Consider the following 23,097-nt stretch of genomic DNA (forward strand, 5'->3'; position numbering starts at 1 on the left):
TGCATACATGCATCGATATGGTACAGTACTGACTCGGTACCTAAGTGCATGGATTATGGTACTGGTTTTTGCAAATCCTGAATTAAGGTTTGAAAGATAAGCAAAAGGTGCTTTGTTTGAAGACCGGGTGGAGAGAAGAGCTTCCAAATTTCCACGAGAGCTGTCTACTTCTGCTTGCATGTAAGTGTTAGTTGGCAACCAATCCTTTGCATTCATGAGCATCATTTTTGTATGCTACCAATAATGGTGCACAACCCGTCAACCCGTTACCAATAATTAATCACCCAAGTTGCTATGAGCCTTGTTTTTGATCACCAATGCAAGGTAGACCTGGCATGGAGAAAACTTAATTTGAATTATCTAAACAGAAGCGAACAATCAATAATATGAAAGAAGAAAAAAATTAAGTAGTTGCAGTTATGGAAATTAACCACATAATAAATTTTAGGCACGGTCAAATGGACATGCAGATCAGCCATGGAAATTTCCAGATTTGGTATTGTCATCAGCAGAATTTCAAATATAAAAGAAACAAGAAAAACAGATGGAACTCATGAAGGTAAACATTGAATTTAATATAGAGGGATCATGGCTATTTACCAAATACTCCGAGATCACATGCGCTGCACGTGCTAGGATGTATCTCGGTTTATTTTCCCGGTCCGGTTCGCTAACCGGTCCAGAATTCCAGGTTTCCGCCTCGTCCCGAATCGAAACGAAATAATGATAATTTTAAATAAAAAAAAATTTCCCGTCGCACTCCTCCTCGTCTTCCTCAAAGCTTCCATTTCGAGCTACTAAAATCTCCATCCAAACCCGTCCCTCTCCCTCGAAAATTTCTAGGGCTTTTCTCGCCTGGGGCTTCGAATTCTCCGATGGAGATCTGAGGAAGGGTAAGAGCACTGATGGACTTACTTCCCGATTCGATGCTTCTCGATCGGTTCTGGTTCGTCTCGCAGATCTCCGCTTCCCGAATAGAAGAGGAGTCCTCGTTTTCCTTTTCTTTCCTTTTCAATCCTTCCGTCCTCTTGTCCTTTCCTTTCATTTTCAATCCTTCCGTCTCCGAGGGTTTTGAGTGCCTTGCCGTGTTCTACGTGATCCGTTTGCCAGTTTTTTAGGTAGAGATTACAATGATTTGTTTCTATGATCACAATGATCTTTTTGGGTTTGTAGTTGAATTAGAAGCTCAGAGGAGCCGATTTGGTTGAAATCTTGGTAGGAGAACACAGAGAGGAGAGGAGGAGGGAGATGTGTTTGTTCTTTGGTTTTTAGAAGTAGACGATTGCATTGTAAAGTTCTGAAGTTTCAAATCATTCACATTTTTGAACCACTAGATCTCGAATTTCTTGTGGTGCTTCTGAAGCATCTTCGGTTTTTCATTTTTTCTGCTTTCTAGGTGCTTCCTTGCAGTGATTTAGCCTAAGTCTAGCCACCAAGCTTATCTGTACCGATCAGTTCCATGATTTTGCTGCATATTTCTATTTTTAGATCGTTGGCATTTGTCTTCCTTAGCGATATTCTATGATAATTTCAAGTACTAATTACATTAATAACTTCAGCAGCTTCAATGATCTAGCTTGTGAACCAATGCTCACGTCTTTACTTTTTTTTTAATCAGTTTTATTTATGATGCGAGATGTCTTGCTGTCTTTTCTATCATAAAGTTTATTGCATTTTTCAGTTACTTGAAGAAATTCATTTTTTTTTTCCCATCTGCTATATGTGGTTCTGGGTTTTTATAATTCCTTCAGATTGACTTAGTTGACACTGTATTGACCTACGCATCTAAAACTAATTTTTATTTATGTATTTCTTTCTGATGTATTACTTGGATTATAATTCAAGGTTTGAAATGCAAGTGGTAGTTTAAGATGTTTCACAAGAGCAAGTTCAAGTTGGCTGCACTTGTGGGTATTGCCTTATCAGTGGTTTCTTTGCTGGTGCACCTTCTTCTTGCCAATTATTCAGCTGGAGACTTTATGCAGCAAAAGTTACGAGTGGATGATTTCTATCCAATTGGACAAGTATGTCTTCATCACCACCATAATTATTGCCATAGTCGCTATAATACTGTTTTGGCTGTGCTGAATCTCCATGTTTCTGATAGCAGGATTATGCGCACTGACATTATTTTTTCCTAATAGCTACATCGAGAAACTCCGTGTGCATTTTTTTATTCAGAATCATCTGATGATTGTTTCTAAAATGGTGGTACAGAAGTTTCGTTACCGAAAATTATGGGGTCCTGTGAGCTCTTTGGAAACCTTGCAGCCATATGCTAATACTAGAACCTTCTATCCTGGTAAGACTAGTTCAAGATCCTTGATGCATGTATTTCTTTGATTTTGTTTACATTACATAATTTTGTATTATATAGTCACTCAATACAAGTTGAACAGCAATAAGTCTTTTGCAAAAAAATTAAAAACCAAATATAGAAGGTAAGAATAGAACCATAGAACTTGTAGTTGATGGTTGGATTTGGGAGGTTTGGGTTTGTGAGAGCAAAAGAGGAGCAAACTCAGGTTACGGTGAATTGTGTGTTTTAAACAACATCTTTAATGGATCTTTTGCCTTGACATGACTAGAAAGGTTTTAAATTTCGTGGGACGAGTCTGTCCTTATTTGCCCATGGAACATGATTTACTGCCGTCCCACCCTGCCTCGACACTTGAGACAGGGGATGTCCCAAGACTTGCCAATCGGAATGCTAGGGCAATAGCGGGACGATCCTGTCTCGATACTCAGGATGGTACGCCATCCTGGTGTCCTGCGGGACATCCCACTGGGATTTGAGACCATGGTGACTAGTTATCTTGTTACAATGCATAAAAATATTTGGTTAAAGGAGCCATAAGTAGACCGCTAGTGACTTACATGATCTCATGGATTCCTCAAAACAATTTATCCATCCTATCTATACCATTCAAAAGGTAAACATGGAGCCAACATGAACTTGTTTTATGTTTTTGGATGTTATAGCTAGTTATCTTGTGCTATAATGCATGGATATTTCTTAGTTGAAGAAGCCATAATTAGCGCTTTATCTTGCCACATCCATTTATGTAGAAATAAGATATAAACTGTTTTGGTGATATAGGCAAGACTGCATGTCAGACAAACAAGGTTTTGAGCATGTTAGGCCCATTATAGCACTGAGATGTTTTGCCTGTTCTATTTTTTCTCCCCTCAAGGTGCTTCAAACTAAGGTTCGCCATACCGGTACCGGACCCTGTACCAATACCCCATATCGGTACGGTACTGTATGCTTGGTACGGTATATTCAGTTAACTGTCTAGTCCAGTACGACATACCATGCTTCAAACTGAAAGGTTGTAAAATAAAAGAAACTATCTTTTTTGTTGAAAAGGAAAAAGAAAAATAATTTTGAACATGGACTGCCTATAAGTAGATGTTTTACTGTGCGATTAATTATCTGCCGAGATTACTGCCTAACTTGAATTCAATGCCATTTATCCTTTCTTCTAGAATAAGTGCTTGAGATTTTGCAACGTAGCAATCATGCGGCCTTTTTTTTTTTTGCAGTTTTGAAAGAACAGAATGGTTTCATATATGCAAAGATATATGGTGGATTTGATAACATAAGATCTGCGGTAGGTCTTTTTCTTCTGGGAAGTGTCTTTTTCATATTTTCCAGTATAAATATGTAATATGGTGCTTCATTTGCTAGATCTGTGATCTTGTGGCCATCACCCGGCTTTTGAATGCCACTTTAGTCATTCCAGAGATCCAAGAAAGTCTTCGTTCAAAAGGCATCAGGTTTTTTCCTATTGATTCTTAAAATACATTTTAGTTGCCTAACCATTTGTTGTAGTCTGAAGTTTATATGTTTCATTTATTTTTGTGCTTCTCAGTACCAAATTCAACAGTTTCTCTTATCTCTACAACGACGAGCAGTTCATTGCCGCACTTTCTAATGATGTCTTTATTGTGAAGAGCTTGCCGAATGATTTGAAGAAGGCTAGAAAAAAGACCAAGTTTCCGACAGTTTCGCCTCAAAATTCAGCCCCACCAAGTTTCTATCTCACAGAAGTGTTGCCCAAGCTTAAACGGTCAAAAGTTGTTGGATTGATAATCAATCACGGTGGATGCCTTCAGGTGGAGTTTTTATAGGACTTTCTTTTATTTATGTCTCTCAGCTGTTAGTGCATTTTTCTTTAAAAAAATGGATCTTTAGATTGTTGTGGATGTATATATTCATTATAATTAGTGTTGTCTTATCTATAATTATGCCATACAACTGATCGTGACTCCTGAAACTCCAACTCGAGCATTGTGGGCAATTTTGGTCATTCTACTATTATTGACTGATGAATATACCTCTTTTCAAATACTTGTACATACTTGAGTGTTGAGTAGTCTGAAACAAAACAAGGATGTTGGAGGGAGTGCTATAGTAAAAAAGGCTGCCTTTTTTCTTAAGTCCTCTCTGCTCTTGATATCTAGCTTGCGGAGTGCATGCATTTCAGATGTCTAAAACTTTTGTTATGTGTGCAGAACTATGGAGGTGCCCTTCACGTCTATTTCTTGCATGTGTGTATATTCATGTATATGAGAACCATTCTATTGCATTCTTATGATTTGTTTTCTTTAAGAAATAAACAAGTACATCACATATGTGTAAATGTATTTATGTATGTATGTTCGTATGTTGTCTCCTCAAATATGCAAGAACTGAATGTCTGCTGGTTCCAGGCTTCCAATTGAAATTTGGATATGAAAACTGTTCTATTGCATTCTTGTGATTTGTTTTCTTTAAGAAAGTAAATGAGTACATCACATACTATAGATTTTGCTTTTGGTAAAAAGATACAGAGACATAATTATGGGAAGAAAAGGAAATGTGGTTCATATCCTTCTTGCACATCAGATTTATTTTACATGGTATATGGCTAGATTTCTGCAAAATTAAAAGCTATTCTGATGCAGGAGGGCTAAAGGATCTTTGATTAAATAGGGTTTCTTTAAAACTCTAAATTGGTTTTGCTAGACTTGTTGTTTAGACCTGAAATACTGCAACGATTAGAATTCTAAGGGAACCCTACTTTCACAGGCAAGGCTTGGTCCTTGAGGGTAGAGAATCTAGAATGTAATTTGAAGCTTTGAAGGTTTTGTGGATGAATATCAAGAAATTGCAAGCTTGCTCAAATTCAACAATAAACTTGAAACTGTGATTATGTTTGTATGGGAAAAGAAATTGAAACTATTATGATACAGTCCTGTGGGATGGTGTAGGGGGTCTAAGTCATTAAAAATAAGAGGACTGAGAGATGGAATGGAAAGCTAGAAGACTATTTAATATGAGAATATCAAAGATAAGTTAAATAGTCTTCTAGCTGCATCATGTCAAAAGAAACTAGCTGAACTCCACCTAGCTAGTTTCTTTAATCTTTCAGCTAGTTTCTTTCATCTACAAAGAAACTAGCTTTCCATATTAAATAGTCTCTTTAATCTTTGATGAACTACAACCATGTCAAAAGAATAGAAGAGACTTTTATATTATTTTGTACATATCATAGCTGGTCCAATCGTTTGTTCTTTTGAATTCGTTGCTAGAAAATATCCCTAAGGAGTATATGGTACTCTTATTACAATAAGCAACATGGGAAAAAAATCCTTTGTTTGGTCCCTTTTATTTTCTTTTTTAACAATAGGAGGAAACTCTACCTTTTTTTTCAATCATTAGAGAGTGGGAATCAAATCCATGTCTCTTGTACCAAGATGAGAGATGTTATCAGCTCATCCTCTTGGCAGTTGGCACTCTCTTGTCTTGGTTAGCTGAAGTGGCTGAGCCATGAGATTTCTTACTTGGTTGATCATGTATCTTCTACATGTTGCCCTCTGTAAGGAATCTGAATGAAGGAAAAAAATTATTGTTCTAGAAAGTAGTATTTGTAGTCAAATATGCATATGTGGCAAGCTCTTGTCTGTCTCAAATATGCCTCAAGCAGGCTCTCTAAATGAATGAGCTGCAAAGTGGGTATCCAAGCAGATTGTGTAAGACCAAGTGCTTGCATATGAGGCGTGCATTGGGTGATGTGGGCTATGTTTGGATTAAGCTCGGGTATTCTCACACCTCACTTTGAGGGTTAAAGGGCAGAAGAGCTTTAAGCCCCGACCATCCTGTGAGGTTGAGTAGAAGGCTGCGTGATATCTTTAACAGCCAGAGATGGTGGATAAGAGAGGTGACAGCAGACTCGGTAATCATTAAATGAGCCAGAGGAAAACAACACGATAGTTTTTAACTGAACATCTTAAATTGCATCAATTAAATGAGTCAATTATAATTGTTGCGTAATATTTATTGTTATCTTGTCTGATTCTTCCTAGACACTTTTGTAGGTCTAATTTTTGCAATTTCTGGTTTACCATTCTTGCCAATTCTCTTGCTACTGGTAGCCAAAGGCTGAGCATGCCAAAACAAAGAATCATTCCCTTCTTCCATAAATTCTCTTGGTCATTAGTTTTGTTGTTAATTATTCTTGGCTTGATGAAACACAGCTCAAGAGAAAGGAAAAAGAAAAATAAAAGCTAAAGGATGGATATTCTTATAAATATCTCAGTCAATGTGCTGAAAATCCTTGACAAAATCCATGTCCAGTTGGAAAGGGGTTAATTTTTTCACTTGACTAAGAACTTGCAAAACTTACAATCTTTTGTACTGACTATTTGATGGTATATGACACTTTCAATTTACTCTGAGAACATTGAGACAGAAGGCAATCACATCATTTTCTTGACGACACATTTGTGCTTGACATGTCTTGTTCAAGTCCTCCATTTATCTTTGAGCTTGATACTTTCCATGAAACTAGAGTTGGTATGAGGTTATCTGAAAATCCAAAAGATAATATTAACAACAATAACATATGTTCCATCCTTGTAAACCATGATTAGATTCCTATAGCTAATCAGAGTTAAAAAAGATTATATGAGATTCCAAAATCTCAAGTGATTGACATATCAAAGGGTGCATTAGGAGGTAAGATGTGGGAACGGGGTGCAATATCTCGAATTAGGAATTTTGCCTTAACAAGAATTATTTTCCTTTTTCCACATAAATACATTGTTTCAAAATATTTCAATTGTGGTATTTTAGACTAATCTACAACATTTTATATAAGTTACGGACATTCAACTAATGTTCCACTTATAAAGAGTAGCTTTTATTTCTATTCTGATTATCTGATGACACTCTTGTCTTTTGTATAGTCTATCCTTCCTGAAAGTATGGCAGAGTATCAGAGACTCAGATGTCGTGTTGCTTTCCATGCCCTACAGTTCCGCCCAGAAATTCAGATGCTTGGCAACCAAATTGTAGAGAGGTACAACTGCTTAGCTTGATCATTCTATCACTATGATAAACAATTATGATTAAATAGACCATTTTCGCTATTATATGAAGCTCCTCTGGCATATGCAACTTATTTATGCAATCAATGCTGTCTTTAGTTCTTGCGTGTAATTATATGATCTCTATGTTTTACTTCAGAATATTTCCTCTGCCTCAGTTCTTTTCGCATTCTTGACTTGCAGTAATTGTGTGTTAGTTTGTTGTTTTATGTATGTCTCCTGCTATAGTGGGTAGATTTCAGGTTAATCTCAGTTTAAGTTTCTTTGCAGGCTGCGTGCATTTGGTCGTCCATATCTAGCATATCACCCTGGTCTCGTGAGAGACACCCTAGCATATCATGGCTGTGCTGAGCTTTTCCAGGTTGATATGATAACTGAGCTCCTATTGAACAGTATACTAGTCTTTATGTTGCTTGTCCTTCTCTCATTCTTCAATTTTTGGTAAAATTTTCTGTTGACACAGGTTCCATAGGACATTTACAGTTTAGCCGTGCTATGTCACTTTTGATGATTCTATTACATTCTTACATCTTACTCCCATGCCTCATTTATTCCTTTCTTGATGGGCTTACTAATTTATGCTGCCTAGGATGTTCACACTGAACTAATACAATATAGAAGGAAGCAGATGATCAAACGCAGATTAGTTCATGAAGGACTCAGTGTTGATTCAATGGCTCGAAAGAAAAATGGCTCATGTCCTCTCATGCCTGAGGAGGTAACTTTTGCTTATTCATTTCCTTCATGCCAAACTATAATATAAAAGTTAGATAGACCCAAGGTTTGCCGTCTCGGTACCGGACCCGTACCAATACCATCATATTATAGTGTTGGTACGTGGTATAGTACGAGACAGAGAGGCATACCGAGTGTTGGTATGGTACAAGATTGCATACCGGTTCGGTACCGGTATAATACGATATGCATGGTATGGTATGGTACTGACCAGCACGGCAAACCTCGGATTTTTGTACTCTTACTGCATCACTAGCTAAGTTCTAATATTAGCTTATATGTTGCAAATTTTGCTTCTGTGATCTATTATAGCAATGTTGAGTCAGAAAACAAACCTATTTTTGATGTGTTTTTATTGCCAACTCCATGAGTGAGTTATAGCTCAAATTATATATAATGCTTTGTTTCTTTGAAATTCGTGGTTTATATGCCTTGAGAGTTCCTGTGATTACTGGCAAAAGTTAAATGTTATCCATGAATCTGTTATAAAGTTAGAAGTAATCATTGTTGTTGCTGTGCAGTTCTAATCATGTCATATTTCAGTTATTCAGCGAGTTTTTCGTGGCCAGTAAATTTGCGCCTGTTCAGCTTCTGGCCAAATTATCTCTATTAAATGTTTGCTAAAAGTGCCTTTATTATTTTGCTGGTTAATTTTCCTCTTAGAAGATTTTACATAACAAAGAGGAATGAGTGAGACCTGTTAGAATTCATTATGGATCTTCTTATCTTGTTTGCTAAGGTGAAATTTTGGTATGCGCACTTAGAGAAGCTGAAGAAGCTCCTTTTTTTTCACATTGTATTTATGTGCCTGTGTGTTGATGCTCACTTGTCAAGTTTTGTAAACCTGTAAATGTTTCTTTCTATTGATAACACCTTTTGTAACCAATATTTTTCTTGATCTAGGATTTGATTAGTAATCATTTTATTCATCTGTTCTGACATAAATAAAAGGCAAATGTTCTATCTATTTTGTAACATCAAGCTTTGGTGTTTTCATAGTTTATGTTTCTTTAATATTATAACTTTTTATCTCTTGTATTATTATATCTTATTTGGAAGTAGTGAGTAACTTGATCCTTATTTTTAACCATATGTGGGTGGACATCTGTAGCCTTCTGGTGCATCATTTATTGTTTTTTACTACTAGTTTGTTTTGACAAAAACTACCTATGCAGGTAGGGCTTCTCCTTAGGGCAATGGGATATCCTCCAAATACAATAATATACTTGGCTGGAGCTGAAACATTTGGTGGGCAAAGAATTTTAATTCCTCTGCGGGCCATGTACACAAACTTGGTGGATCGTACTTCTTTGTGCAGTAAGAAGGAGCTGTCTAGTTTGTTTGGACCAGAATATCCTCTTCCTTCAAATCTGCCTCACCCCCCACCTGTGAAAAGTGAGAAACAACTTATTGAAGAGTGGAAAAAAGCTGGGCCTCGGCCACGACCCCTTCCTCCACCTCCTGCTAGGCCTTTTTATCAGCATGAGAAGGAAGGTTGGTATGGTTGGGTTGCTGAGACTGACAAAGAGCCAGACCCTTCGCCTCTGGATTTGAGGATGCAAGCACACAGGTTGCTCTGGGATGCTCTTGATTATTATGTTTCTGTTGAAGCTGACGCATTCTTTCCTGGCTTCAACAATGATGGGAGTGGGTGGCCCGATTTTTCAAGCTTGATCATGGGGCACCGATTATACCAAACGGCTTCTGGCATAACATATCGCCCTGACAGGTACATACATGCTACCAAGGAATGCTGAACCGGCTCGTACCGGCCGTTCAGCCCGTACCGAACCGGTTTGGTCTCCGACCGGTTCGGCGGTGGAAAACAGTTCCGGCCTGTACCGGTCGGAACCATCCGGTACTTAAGGCGTATTGGATGGAACTGGTCGGTTCCGTCCGGTTCAGCATTTTTTTTTTTGCCGCTCGCGCTGTTGCTGATTTGACCACAACCATAGTGCGCGTGCTATGATCTGATTTGACCACAGCGCTCCACGCTGTGGCCTTTTTGGCAACAACGCTCCATGCTGTGGCGTAATTTGACCATAGCGCGGACAATGGCCACAACGTGGACGAACCAAGATACCGGTTCAGTACTGGTTCGATTCGGTCCGAACCAGTACCGAACCGGTCTAGTAGCCAACCGGTACCAGTTCGGCATACCTTGCATGCTATTCTGTCTCTGCTGAACTATGCATTGATCTTGTGAATAGAATGACTCTTATGTTTGCTATCAGTTATACAAGATGACTCATAATTCACGCATCAATTGCATTGGTTTGATATCACACTGACTTTTGGATGCATTTAATATATGGTGTTAAGTTACCATGTATTTGTTGTGTCATGTACAAAATACATTTACCAGTGGGGTTAATTATTTTTTCCCATCTTTTCCTAAAACCAAAAGCAGGTGAATTGCTTTGAGAGAGTGTTGAAAGGAGCTGCAACTCCAGCTTAACTTATAACCTCTGCGACTTAAGCTCCTATATATATATATATATTGGATCTATTGTAAGTTGTGACAATATTTAATCTTATTATAAGCTTTAATGATTTGTCTCTGTAAACTTCTTACTGTAAAGCCATAACACTTGAGTTTCCTAATAAAATTCCAAATTCAATCAACTATTTTCATATTGACCTTAAATGGCACTGCAGAATGGAAAACAGGTAGGTTACAAGTATAGAACATAATAGGTCTTTGGAGGCAGTTCGGTTAGCCATTTCCTGCTTTATCTTGCTGAATGTCATAAATGAACTTGCTATAATATCTGGAGTGCAGAGACTTAAAAATCAAGCATTTTTATAAAGTTCATTCTCTCTCTTAATTCATTTATATATCTACTGACCATTAAGTTAGTAAATTGTTGCTATATGAATGTGCTGTGTGAGTGAGGATCGTTCTCTGGGCTTATAGCAATTTAGTAACTTCCACTGTTTGACAAGTCATGGGTGCTAAAAGCGTATATAAATTTCATTTTTAGAAGTTCCAGTGCCTCTCAATTCCTGTGTTGTATATCTCTATCTATGTTCTGGCAGTAATTGACTTCTTACCTTGAACCAGGAAAACTCTTGTTGAGCTTCTCGAAACTAATCGTGACAATTTATATCATCCAAAACGCAACTGGACAGTTCTGGTGAGGGATCACCTTAACCGGAGTTTGGGTGTTGATGGCTTGCTAACTGAGGCCCGATTATCTAAACCTGCATCATTCCTTTCTCATCCATTGCCAGAATGTTCATGCAGAACATCCAAATTGCCTGACATTTCTAATCCTGTGAAGGGCAAAAACGGTGAACTGCTATATGGTGGTGAGGACAGTTGCCCTGACTGGATGGTTCATGGCCTTGCAATGGTTTCTGTAAGGGCCACTGGTGCAAAAGATGAGGAAGCTGAGGAGAGCGAGTTGCCTGAAGATGACAACGATTTGGAGGGGGACTCTGATAATGGAAGCAGAATCGATGCAAGGCCTTCCGAACAGGATGAAGAGATGGATCCCGATGATTAAAATTTTAAGTATAGATGGACTGAAGAGCAATTTTTACCATGCTGGCTCCAGAAAAGGGGCACTATTTGAAGATTATGTCAAGCTTCTCAAAATATAACAAGAGCTACAAAAGTTGCGACGATTCTCTCTCTTTCTACGAGCAGATCAATAACGACAGAGACTTAACTGAAAGTGCTTGTCAGATCTTCGGTATACAGCCTCAACACAGAAATTAACCTCATCAAAATATTCCCCGGCCTTCCAATGAATCCTTCTGTCTGACTTGTATATCTATCAGTGAAAATATCCTTGGGAAATTATCCTTCATGAGTATGGTGTTCATGTTGCACAGGCTGAAGGTTCATACGCTTAAACCAATATGAGGACAAGGCTTGTGTATGCCATTCAGATCTTTGAACTCCTGACAACTAACTACAATTTCTTTCATTGTGTAGAAATAATCACATTACTTATTGGGGAATTTGGATTTTGGTTCATCATTTGAGTCAGTGGCCTCCTGTTGCATTGACGAAGGATTGATACGATTCAGTCTTGGGGGAGTTGGTCAAACATTCTCTGCTCTGGAATTTCATTATCTTCTGTTTTGTGATGTTTCATGATGATCTTTGATCAAGCACTATCTGTTACACTGTAATACATTGATATCAATCTAAACAAAAATATTATTGATTTTATTTGTTGATTAATGCACTAATTAGGTGCGTTCCTGCTCGAGTTGAAAAGGCCTTATGAAGATTTTAATGTATAACCACTTATTCTATCTTCTTTACATACATAAACTGCAGCATTGTCTGTTTTAATTTTCCTTAACACATCTTCAAGACTGCAAGTGTTATTCCAACTTATTACTCAAAAAAAAAAAGAAGTTATGACAACTTTTCGTTGCATGGATCCGACAACCCAAAGGGCCAAAACGAATCAGACCTGTCAAGTTGTTGACCCCCTTAAGGAGGGCCGAAATTCTCGATTATCTTCTACCCGAGATATGATCCAATGTCTAGCTCCACCATGAACAAAAATCATATGAGATGGGTATCAAAGTAGGAAATATGGAGCGGTCTTACATTTTCTCTGGTGATCATTTTAAAGAAGCAATCCAAAAATTAGGACTTTTCTTACTAATGGAGTTGCCAGTTCCATGATTAAAAAAATCAAAAAAAGGAAAACAAATCGGGCATGACATTCTTTTCCTTGCTTTAAGAACATGCTTTTTAGCGGTACAGATTATATAATTAGTACTACATACCAAGAAAATTAGTCATGTAACGAGCTAATACATATCTTTAGATAAATCAATACATGGTTTTTGAAACATTATGTTCATTAATACATAATACATAGCCAGATCATGCATATTTAATAAATTAGTTATCTAGCAATTTAATACACACCTTCAAACAAATTCATACATAGTTTTTAGCATATCATATTCATCAATATATACTACAAGGTCAGATGATACACATTTGCAACTTTCTGATACATAGGGTAAGTTTGTTTGATACACATCTAGTAGTGATACGATACACATCTAGTAGTGATTCAATACACATCTAGTAGTGATTCAATACACACCTCCAAATAAATTAATGCACATTTTCAGAATATGTTTGCACCAATACACATTATATGGCAAGGTAATACACATCGAACAAATTAATTATTTAACAAGCTAATACACAGATTTAGATAAATCGATGCATAATTTTTAAAATATAATTTCATCAATACCAATATATAGTACATAGTTATTGTCACGCCCCTGACCCGAGATCGCGAGCTGGGGGTCCGCACCAACCGCTGCACACCCGTAAGAAACTCTTCCCACGAGCATGCAAGATATCTTAACTAAATTCTCAATATATCAAATAATTCAACTAAATAAATGCAATCTTATTCTATTGACTAACTTTGAGTCATAAAATCTCACAGTTCTAAATACACAGCAGAATAATTGTCAACCCTAAAGGATGAATTTTGATGATTACAAAACATTTGAGATGATATTGTGTACTAATGACATTGGCTTAATTGTGAAGTTTTATAAGTCAAGAAAAATCAGAAGAAATGAAGCACTGTAAAATCATAAGTTCTTCGCAAACATCTCATTGGACATGTTCTAAAAGGAAATGATCTTAACTAATCCATGGAGATCAGAGATGAAGTCTAAAGTTTTTTGTTTGAAAAACTTGAGTCAACCCCTAAGCAAAAAGGACAAGTTTAAGTTGATTCTGGTATGTTTTACTCAAGCAGCATAGTCAATGAGTCGACCCCCGCAAAACATGAGTCGACCCTTGTGTAGTTCAAATTAGACAGAAAGCTTTTATCGCCTGAGACAAAGTCTAAAGAATCGACCCTTGTTCAAAATGAGTCGACCTCCGAAATTGAAGAGTCGACCCTTGCATTTGAAGAGTCGACCCCGGCTCAGTCTCAGCGTCAGCCGAAAAACTATAGTATGAGTCGACCCTTGTGTTTAAAGAGGTAACTCCTGATGAAGATGAGCCGACCCTTAAGGATAAAGAGTCGACCCTTTGAAGATATCACAGCATAAGCCTTCTCAACATCTTGAAGTGCCGATCTAGAATGAACATGAGTCGACCCGTGAGTTACATGAATCGACCCTTGTACTGCTGGGATCACAACGGGAAGCTTTGAACGACTTTTGTCTTCTTCTGTAACAGAAAAAGATTCTCATCAGAACGGAAGAAATTCAAATTTCGCCGAAGAATTTGTCTATAAATATGAGGAAACCTCAGAATGGAAACAATAAGAAAAGAGAAAAGATTCTATTGAAAACAAAAGGTTTCAACTGAGAAAAAAAGAAGAAAAAGTTTAACAGTTCATCATCCTCACCGGCATTCCATCTGAAACCTTCTTCCGTGAGGAAATCAGTCGAAGCTTCTCACTGCATCGAGAAGAGCAACTGTTTAAGCATTGGAACATTCTTCCACAGCCAATCTCTTCATTAGCTTCAGTCTTCATTTTTATTGTTTCACTATTTATATTCTGAAGCTTTAAGTTTTCTGGTTACAGCATTCTTTTAGTTGGATTAATTGTTGCTGTAACAATTTCATTGATTTCAAACTTGTAAAGGTTCTTTTAAGCCTCGATTGGAAGTTGCTGAATTGAAAATATTCAGCAAGGGAAAAGTTTTTGGTTGGTTTATCTGAAAACCAACTGGGTTGTTTGTGAGCCCGGAAAAACAAACGGTGAAAAATTTTTGGTTGGTTTGTCTGAAAACCAACTGTGTTGTTTGTGAGCCCGTGATGACCCAAAGATTGATTTAAAGATTGATTTTGATGATCACAAAACCTTGAAGTATAAATACTAATGTTTGTGTTGCAAGGAGAAAGATATTTATTTTGCAAGGAACATAGCAAGTTGGAAGAACACAAGAAGGCCTCCAAAGCTCTCAAGAAAAGTTGGAAGAAAGCTACAATTTATTGGCCCAAGTCTCAAGTTCAAAGGATTCAATTTAGAAGAGCAAGTTTTAAGAAAAATTCAAAGGAAAGGCACTCGAGTCGACTCCTACAGTTCCGAGTCGACTCCAAGGAGCAACAGACAGACGGACAGAAAGATTCATCTCAGAACCTGTCAACGAGTCGACTCCTGAAGAGCGCGAGTCGACTCCGATGTTCACCGAGTCGACTCCAGGGTAGTATGAGTCGACTCCTAGGAGTCACAGGCAGAAAAGTCAGAGAGCAGTTTTTGGGTCTGAGATTCGAGTCGACTCCAGTGGAACGCGAGTCGACTCCGATGGTTGGCAAGTCGACTCCAAAGAAAGTGAGAGTCGACTCTCAGAGGAACACAAGGAAAAAGACAGAAGACCAATTTACTGACTCTGAGATTCGAGTCGACTCCCGCAATACGCGAGTCGACTCCTAGACACCGCAACCCAAAGACAGAAGACGGTATTTTCGTCTCTGAGAGGCGAGTCGACTCCAAGACAGTTCGAGTCGACTCCAAGGCAGCGCGACCCCAAAAATGCAGAGGATCAGTTTTCGGGCTCTGAGAGCCGAGTCGACTCCAAGAGAATCCGAGTCGACTCGAGGAAGAAAATCAGAAAGTATGTCCTCTGGATTCATGGGATGAGCCGACTCCGAAGATGCCAAGTCAGCTCCAGATGTTGGCGAGTCGACTCCGGGTTAAGTCGAGTCGACTCCCAGTCAAGGCATGCACTTTAATTCAAATTTGGAACAGTGGCCGAGTCGTCTCCAGTAAAGCACGAGCCGACTCCTGCAACAGGCGAGTCGACTCCTGATCGCGCGAGTCGACTCCGATCCCAACGGTAATATTGTCAGAAAGTGCAGACTGTGTCCAACGGCTCTATTTTTGTCTCTAACGGCTATATTCTTGTTTCCACGCCATCTAAAGCTATAAAAACAAGAAGAGAGCTAGGGGAGAACTTATGGAAGTGGGAGAGAACATTTAGGAAAAAGATTCCAAAGAGATTACACGGAAAATCTCCCATAAGCACAAAAGGGCTATTCAAAGGAAAATAGAGAGAAGAAGAGCATCCAAGTGAATCCCAAAGCTTCCTCTCCATCCGTGTGCTGCCTCGGTGATCTTCTACTTTGGGCAAAATCAGAAGAGGGTCAAGTAAAGAAGAAGCCGAGTTCCTCCATCTACAAATCTGTTTGAGGGCTTCTTCCCTTTACTTTACTTGTTTATATTTGCTATATTCGCTTATTTGAGAAGCTTGTACTTGATTTAAACTCTTGCTCTAAATATCTTGTAACTTGATTCAATCAAGGGATTGAATCAAGGGGTTAAGGTTTGTTGGTGAGCCAAAGGGAAAAACCAACGTTGTAAGGTTGTGGTTGGTGAGCCTTTGGAAAAACCAACTGGGTTGATTGTGAACCCGGAAAACAATCGTTGTAAGGTTGTGGTTGGTGAGCCTCTGGGAAAACCAACTGGGTTGGATTGTGAGCCCGTGAAAACAATCGGGTGGTTCTAGTCGGTGAGCCTGGGAAAACCGACTGAGTTCGTTGTGACCTCGTAAAACAACAAGTTGGGTTGTGAGCTTGTAAAACAACCGGCTGTAATCTGTAGGATTATAGTGAAATTCCCAAGAGGTCTTGGGGAGTGGATGTAGGTGCTGGGGTGCACCGAACCACTATATGTTTGTTGTGTTTGTGATGCTTTTTGTCATTGTCTATCTTGCTCACTTACTTACCTAGATAAATTGCATGCTTAACTCTTATCCGCGCATCCTTTAGTTGCAAGCATATTAAATTTACTTAATCAAGTCTCATTCGATAAATCAACCTATTGCTAAGTTTAAATTCCACTGTGCAACTATACAACTTAGCATAATTAATTGAAAAGTGTTAGAAGTAGCTTAAAAGTTTTATAAGACCCAATTCACCCCCCCCTCTTGGGTTGTATCTACTGGGCAACAAGTGGTATCAGAGCAGGTGCTCAAATATTATTTGTAGTCTTAACCAACTAGAGCCAAAGATCATGACAACCCCACATAACGTATTACCTGCTGAGGGACTGTCCACAAACAGACCTCCACTGTTTGATGGATCTAACTATATTCAATGGAAAGCTAGAATGAAAATCTTTACTCAATCACAAAACTATGAGCTATGGAATGTCATAACAAATGGCCTACACACACCCACGAAATTAATTGAAAGTATGTTTGATAAAAATTTGGCTGAACTGAATGCTAAGGCTATGAACCTATTATATTGTGCATTAGATAGGAATGAGTTTAATTACATATCTTCTTGCATAACTGCTAAAGATATATGGAATATGCTTGAAGTTAAATATGAATGCCCTAACAAATCTGAAACATCATGTGTAGAAGAAGAGCAGTAACATATTGCAAATTCATGTTTCATGGCACATGAGGTAAATGCTGAAACTGAAAGCAATTTTACATTTGATGAACTTCACGATGCCTTTTCTGATTTGTATTTAGAATATAAGAAACTTGTTTGTAAGAACAAGAACTTGAGGAAAGAAAATTAAGAACTAAATCAGAAAAACCAACTTCTCACTGAAAGCCATGATAAACTTAAGAAAAATAATGAATTGCTTTCAGAAGATAACAAAAGATTAACTAAAGAAGTTGACACATTAAAACCCGTTGTTGAAAGATTTACTTTGAGCTCTGAAAAGTTGAATCTAATGATAAATAATCAAAGAGCTGAATTTGATAATATTGGATTGGGATGTCAACCTTGGTACACCCAAAAATCTTTCAAGAATATGTTTGTTAAAACAGTTTCTAATCATTTTAAAATAGATTCTTATAATGCTGATAAACAGGAACAAAGGTTATGCAAAATCTTTTTTGTTCCTAAATCTGTACATTACAAATTTGATAAACCTAAAAGGCAAAAACAGAAAACTGAAGGGTTATCTACCACTCATGTTAAATCCATGTTTGTTAAATTTAATAAGAAGATGCAGAAATACACTTCTTGTAGCCCTAAAATCTGCAAGCCGATGGACAAAATAGCTATTAAGAAAATATGGGTTCCAAAAGGAACAATAATAGCTAACCTGCACGGACCCAAAAGAGCTTGGGTTCCTAAGTTGAAAATCTAAATATTTTCTGCAGGTGTGTCTAGCACTCAAGGCTCCAACAAAAAATGTTAAATTGGACATTGGGTGCTCTAGACATATATTAAAGAATGAAACTTAAAATATACTTAAGAAAAGTGACTAAAATGGAAGAAATAATGAAATTAGTAATTCTTGCATCCTCTCATACTGAAATTGTTTTATTAGTTGATTAAAACACATCTTGCAAGTATTAATCATTCTTTTCTTGTGATATAAGTGATATTTCTGATATGAAAAGAAAATATATCCAAATCACTCCATCTTTCTAGATTATGCTTTACTTATAGATGGATAATTTGGTAAATCAATTCTCCTAAGAATAACTCTATGAATTCTCTATATGCTTGACTGAGAGTTTTTATCCATGGCATTATTGTTCATTGATCATAGATATGAAAATGTGTACTTGGTATATCTTTGAATATATGCATTATAAATACTATGATCAAAGAATTCTTTTTGGCATATAAAATTAACTTATGCTAGTATGGACCTAATCTCAAAAGATCTTGTCATTGGTTTACTTAGAATATCTTCTGCAAGGTCAAAGTTTACTATGCATGTTAACTAAGGAAACAAACAAGAATCAATTTCTAAATCTAAAGATGTTGTTTCCATCACTAAGTTTTCACAAGCTTACATTGGATTTGTTTTTGGCAAGTAAAATTAAAGTATTTTCTGCATTTGCTAATCTTGTGAAAGGGATCAAATGAAAAAGGTTTGCAAACTATGAAAGTAAAAGAAGTATCATGGCATAGTGTTGAAAACCAATTTTGTATTAAGTTGTGCACAGAAAATAATATTGAATACAATTATTTCTGCACCAAAGAACACCATAAGTAAAATAGGATTAATAGAATCCTTGAAGAAATGAAAAAGGCAATGTTGTACGATAGTCATTTAAAAGCTATCATCATTGCTTGTCATATATATGGTTTCTATTAGGTCTATTTTTGATGAAAACTCCATTTGATCTTCTGAAAAATAGAAAATGAACTACTGCATATCTTTCATATTTTTCAGTCGTACACGTTATACTTGATATATTCTTATGAAAATAATGCCAAATCTGATAAAGATATTTCTATCCTTGGATATCATTCATCAAGCAATGCATATAGAATATTCAATGAAAAGATTCTAGTTAAAGAAATATCAATTCAGTTTATTCTTTATGAGACTAATGATTCATTATCAAGATACTAAAATCAAATTATATATGGATATGTTTAATCTTTTACATATGACAATCTGAAAACTTGTTAATAATTAGAACCAAATTGAGTTTTCAGAAATGCACTTAATGAAGAAAAATTGGTGACTACTAAAAGATTCAATCAAGAAAAGATGAATTAGATCTTGATGAAATTCTTGTATGATTAGAAGTAAAGATCACCATTATCATTTGCTTGCTTTATGAGCTTTATATTCTGTCAAATGAATGTGTAGAATATACGTCTATGTGGTTATTTCATTTAAAAAAAAAATCTATGTAAAATAACCACCTTATTTGAAAACACTCATTACCAATATGATAAAGCAATATGTGATTTGGAACAAGCATCAAAAGCATGATAGAATAATTATTTCATCATACACCTAATAGACCAGATTGTGTGATCATTATGTGCCCTTATGCAAGACTTCAATCTAACTCTAATGAATCATAATTTATTGATAACAAATGAATCATAATCTGAATTTTGATAGAAACAATTGTTTAAGGCAATTTGATCAAAACTTAGCTAGCATGCCTTATTGATAATTATCTTAAGCAAATAGAATCTAAGCTAAATTGATGTTGAAAATAAGAAATTAATTTGACCTTGATGAATCTTCCTATTGCTTCACATGCTTGTCCTTGAACAGTCTTGGTTAATGAAACTATCTCTTTAGTTCAAGTGACATATGTTTGCTTATGTTTAGGCAATCTCTTAAGTAAAGTGACTCAACATTCAATTATTATCATATCTTAGGTTGAGTTACCTAGTTAAGAAATATGCTATATGAATGTTTTGTATCTTGAAGAAACTAATAACTTTCTTTCAAGAAAGAAAAGAATTTTGTTAATAATGCAGGATCCTTGAGCAAGAAAATGAGAGATTTCAACTTGAAGGACACCTCCACATAAGATACAACAAACATTCAAATGCAAACAAGAGAGAGGATCTTCTTCAGCCAAAAGTTCACACGTAAGAAATCTAGTTTGGCTTGAAGAATATATATAATGAATAGGTAATTTTAGATACCTTTCTCACAAATTAATTGAGCAAAGTCAATAACTTAAATCTTATGATGGCATGATTAAATTCTTTAATTATTAATTTTTGATATCATGTCTATATGTGTATTGACTGACTTATACTTTTAGAAACTGTTATGGGGGAATTGAGCCGCCATGCCCCACGTGATCGGCACGCGTATCCAGGAAAGCTACGGCTGCCCTATGATCCAGCACTCCGACCCCGAGTCGGACCTCCTCGGCTCCGCAGCCCGACCCCGGGTCGGCTGCCCTATGATCCAGCACTCCGACCCCGAGTCGGACCTCCTCGGCTTCGTAGCCCGACCCCAGGTCGGCTGCCCTATGATCCAGCATTCCGACCCCGAGTCGGAGATCTTTTGATAACGACAGGCTATTCTCCAGAGGCACGCCGCGGCCTCCTGCTCCACTACTCCCTGCAACGGCTGTACCCGATGCTGCCCACGATCTCCTGTATCGACCGTACAAAGCGGAGCTCCACTACGCCCTGCCATGACCGTACCCGGCGCTGCTCCACGACGCCCCGTAACGGCCATGTCAGTGGCCATTCTATCGTGCCCCACGACGACAAACCCCCCTGAGAGACCTCCCAGCCAGGTATATATGCGGCTGGGGGGAGAAGGGGGGGGTAAGCAATACCTCCCAGAGCACTCTCTCCCACTTGTGATTATCATCTCTCCTCCTCCAATCTCCTCTGACTTGACCGTCGGAGGGCCATCACCACCCTGGTGGTGGTGCAAGGCTTGTTTGCAGGTTCCTTGGCGGAAGGTGGAGCGCAACCAGCACCAACCAAGACAACTCAGGCGGAACCCCGTTCACACCGTCGTGTCAATCGTTCTCGGTTTGGACCACCAGCAACAGTTGGCGCTAGAAGGAGGGGCACCGAATCTCAGAACGATCGTAATGGCACGGCGAGGTGGTCGCGGAGCTTCCAATGCTTCCGGTCGCGGAGCCTCTCGCGCCTCTGGCCGGGAGGCTGCTGCGTCCCCAACACACTCTCAGCAGCATTCCACCGCTTCTCCTCCCATTCAGACGGTCGAACCTGCTCAGTTCGACCAGCTAGCCCAGCAGGTTCGCACCCTCGCGGAGGCAGTGCAGAATCTGCAGGGTGTGATCTCTCGGGTGCCGCAGCGGGCTCAGGAGCCGCTGCTCTCCGAGCACTCGCCTCTTCCTCACAACCCGCGCTCCTTCCTCTCCCATGGAGAGGAGCGCCGGCGCGGGGAGGATTCTCGAGTGCGGTCCATTCTGCCAGGACCTTCTCATCGGAGCTGCGCGGGGTACGAGAGGCGGACCCGGGCGCGTTCTCAGACACCCCAGTCCTCGAGGGGCCCGCACTCCAGTCGGTCCCCCTCGCGCCGCTCCTTGTCTCCCACCCACCGGTCGCGCTCCCTGGACCGGCGGGTGGACGATCTCCACAGACAGCTCCAGGTCCTGAAGGGCCACTCCAAAGATCCCTTCGCCGACTTGGAAATCTCCTCCCAGCCGGCGCTTGCCTCAAGGATCCTGCGAACCCTAAACCCGCCGGGGTTCAAAATGCCGGCGATCGAACCCTACGACGGGGCGGCGGACCCACGGGACCACGTGGAGAGTTTCAGGACTCTTATGCTCCTCCATGGAGCATCGGATCCTCTCCTCTGCAAGGCCTTCCCGGCGACCCTCCGCGGGCCGGCAAGGGCGTGGTTCGCCGGCCTGGAGGCTAATTCCATCCAGTCCTTCCACCAGTTCACCCGTCTCTTCATCAGCCATTTCGCCGTCAGTAGCCGGCGAAGACTGGTCTCCGACTCCCTCTTCGATGTCCGGCAGAACGAGGGAGAGAGCCTGCGGGATTATCTCACCCGCTTCAACAAGGCAACACTGGAGGTCCGGAATTTGAGCCAGGAGGTGGCTCTCTCAGCCCTGAAGCGAGGCTTCCGGAAGGGCAGACTCACCTTCTCCCTGGACAAACGTCTGCCGCGGAGCTTCCCGGAGCTGTTGTCTCGGGCAAACCAGTATGCAGACGCCGAGGAGGCAGCCTCCCACCGGAACAAGGAGGCCGCCGAAGCCCCTCTAAAGCCCGAGAAGAAAAGGCGAAAAGAGGCACCCCAGAGGAGGAGCCCGACGCCTCAACGCCGGCGCAGAAGCCCGTCACCAGCAAGGAACCACGGCGCCACACGCCCTCGTTCTCCGCACCGACGCTTCAACCGGTACACCCCACTCCTGGCCCCCCGGGCCCAGATCCTCATGGAGGTCAAGGGGCGGGAGGACCTCCCGGTCCCGAGGCAGATGAAGAAGATCCCTGGGAGGAAGCCTTCTCGGGCGTACTGTGAGTACCACCGAGACCACGGCCACGATACCGAAGACTGCTTCCAGCTTCGGGACGAGATCGAGGCTCTCATTCGCCGAGGACGTCTCGGTCGATATGTAAACGACCGACGTCCCCCCGCAGACCCGCGTCCAGCCGACCCGGCCCCTCAGGAGCCTCGGGAGCAGAATCGACCCGTTGCGGGAGTGATCCACACCATCACTGGGGGCTGCTCTCGGCCCGTGAGGAACGCAGGGGGCTCGGCGGAAGTATCAGGAGTGGCCGTCGCGAAGAGGCAGCGGGTCGGAAATGTAATCACTTTTTGTGATGAAGATGTAAAGGGGGTTCAGACT

The 23,097-nt window shown here is 39.6% G+C and overlaps 1 protein-coding gene across 1 annotated transcript; it reads left to right on the plus strand.

Annotated features, from left to right (window-relative positions):
- The first annotated feature begins 741 nt into the window (after positions 1-741).
- Positions 742-12,304, plus strand: LOC103720667 (protein EMBRYO SAC DEVELOPMENT ARREST 30-like). Its single transcript, XM_008810492.3, has 11 exons — positions 742-893; positions 1,846-2,024; positions 2,218-2,302; positions 3,547-3,614; positions 3,692-3,780; positions 3,876-4,119; positions 7,234-7,346; positions 7,645-7,735; positions 7,964-8,092; positions 9,285-9,838; positions 11,174-12,304. The coding sequence occupies exons 2-11, from the start codon at positions 1,872-1,874 to the stop codon at positions 11,616-11,618; spliced, it is 1,971 nt and encodes a 656-aa protein (XP_008808714.2). The 5' UTR covers positions 742-893; positions 1,846-1,871; the 3' UTR covers positions 11,619-12,304.
- Positions 12,305-23,097: the final 10,793 nt, after the last annotated feature.

This window comes from Phoenix dactylifera, unplaced genomic scaffold (assembly GCF_009389715.1).
Source record: "Phoenix dactylifera cultivar Barhee BC4 unplaced genomic scaffold, palm_55x_up_171113_PBpolish2nd_filt_p 000706F, whole genome shotgun sequence".
NCBI lineage: Eukaryota > Viridiplantae > Streptophyta > Magnoliopsida > Arecales > Arecaceae > Phoenix > Phoenix dactylifera.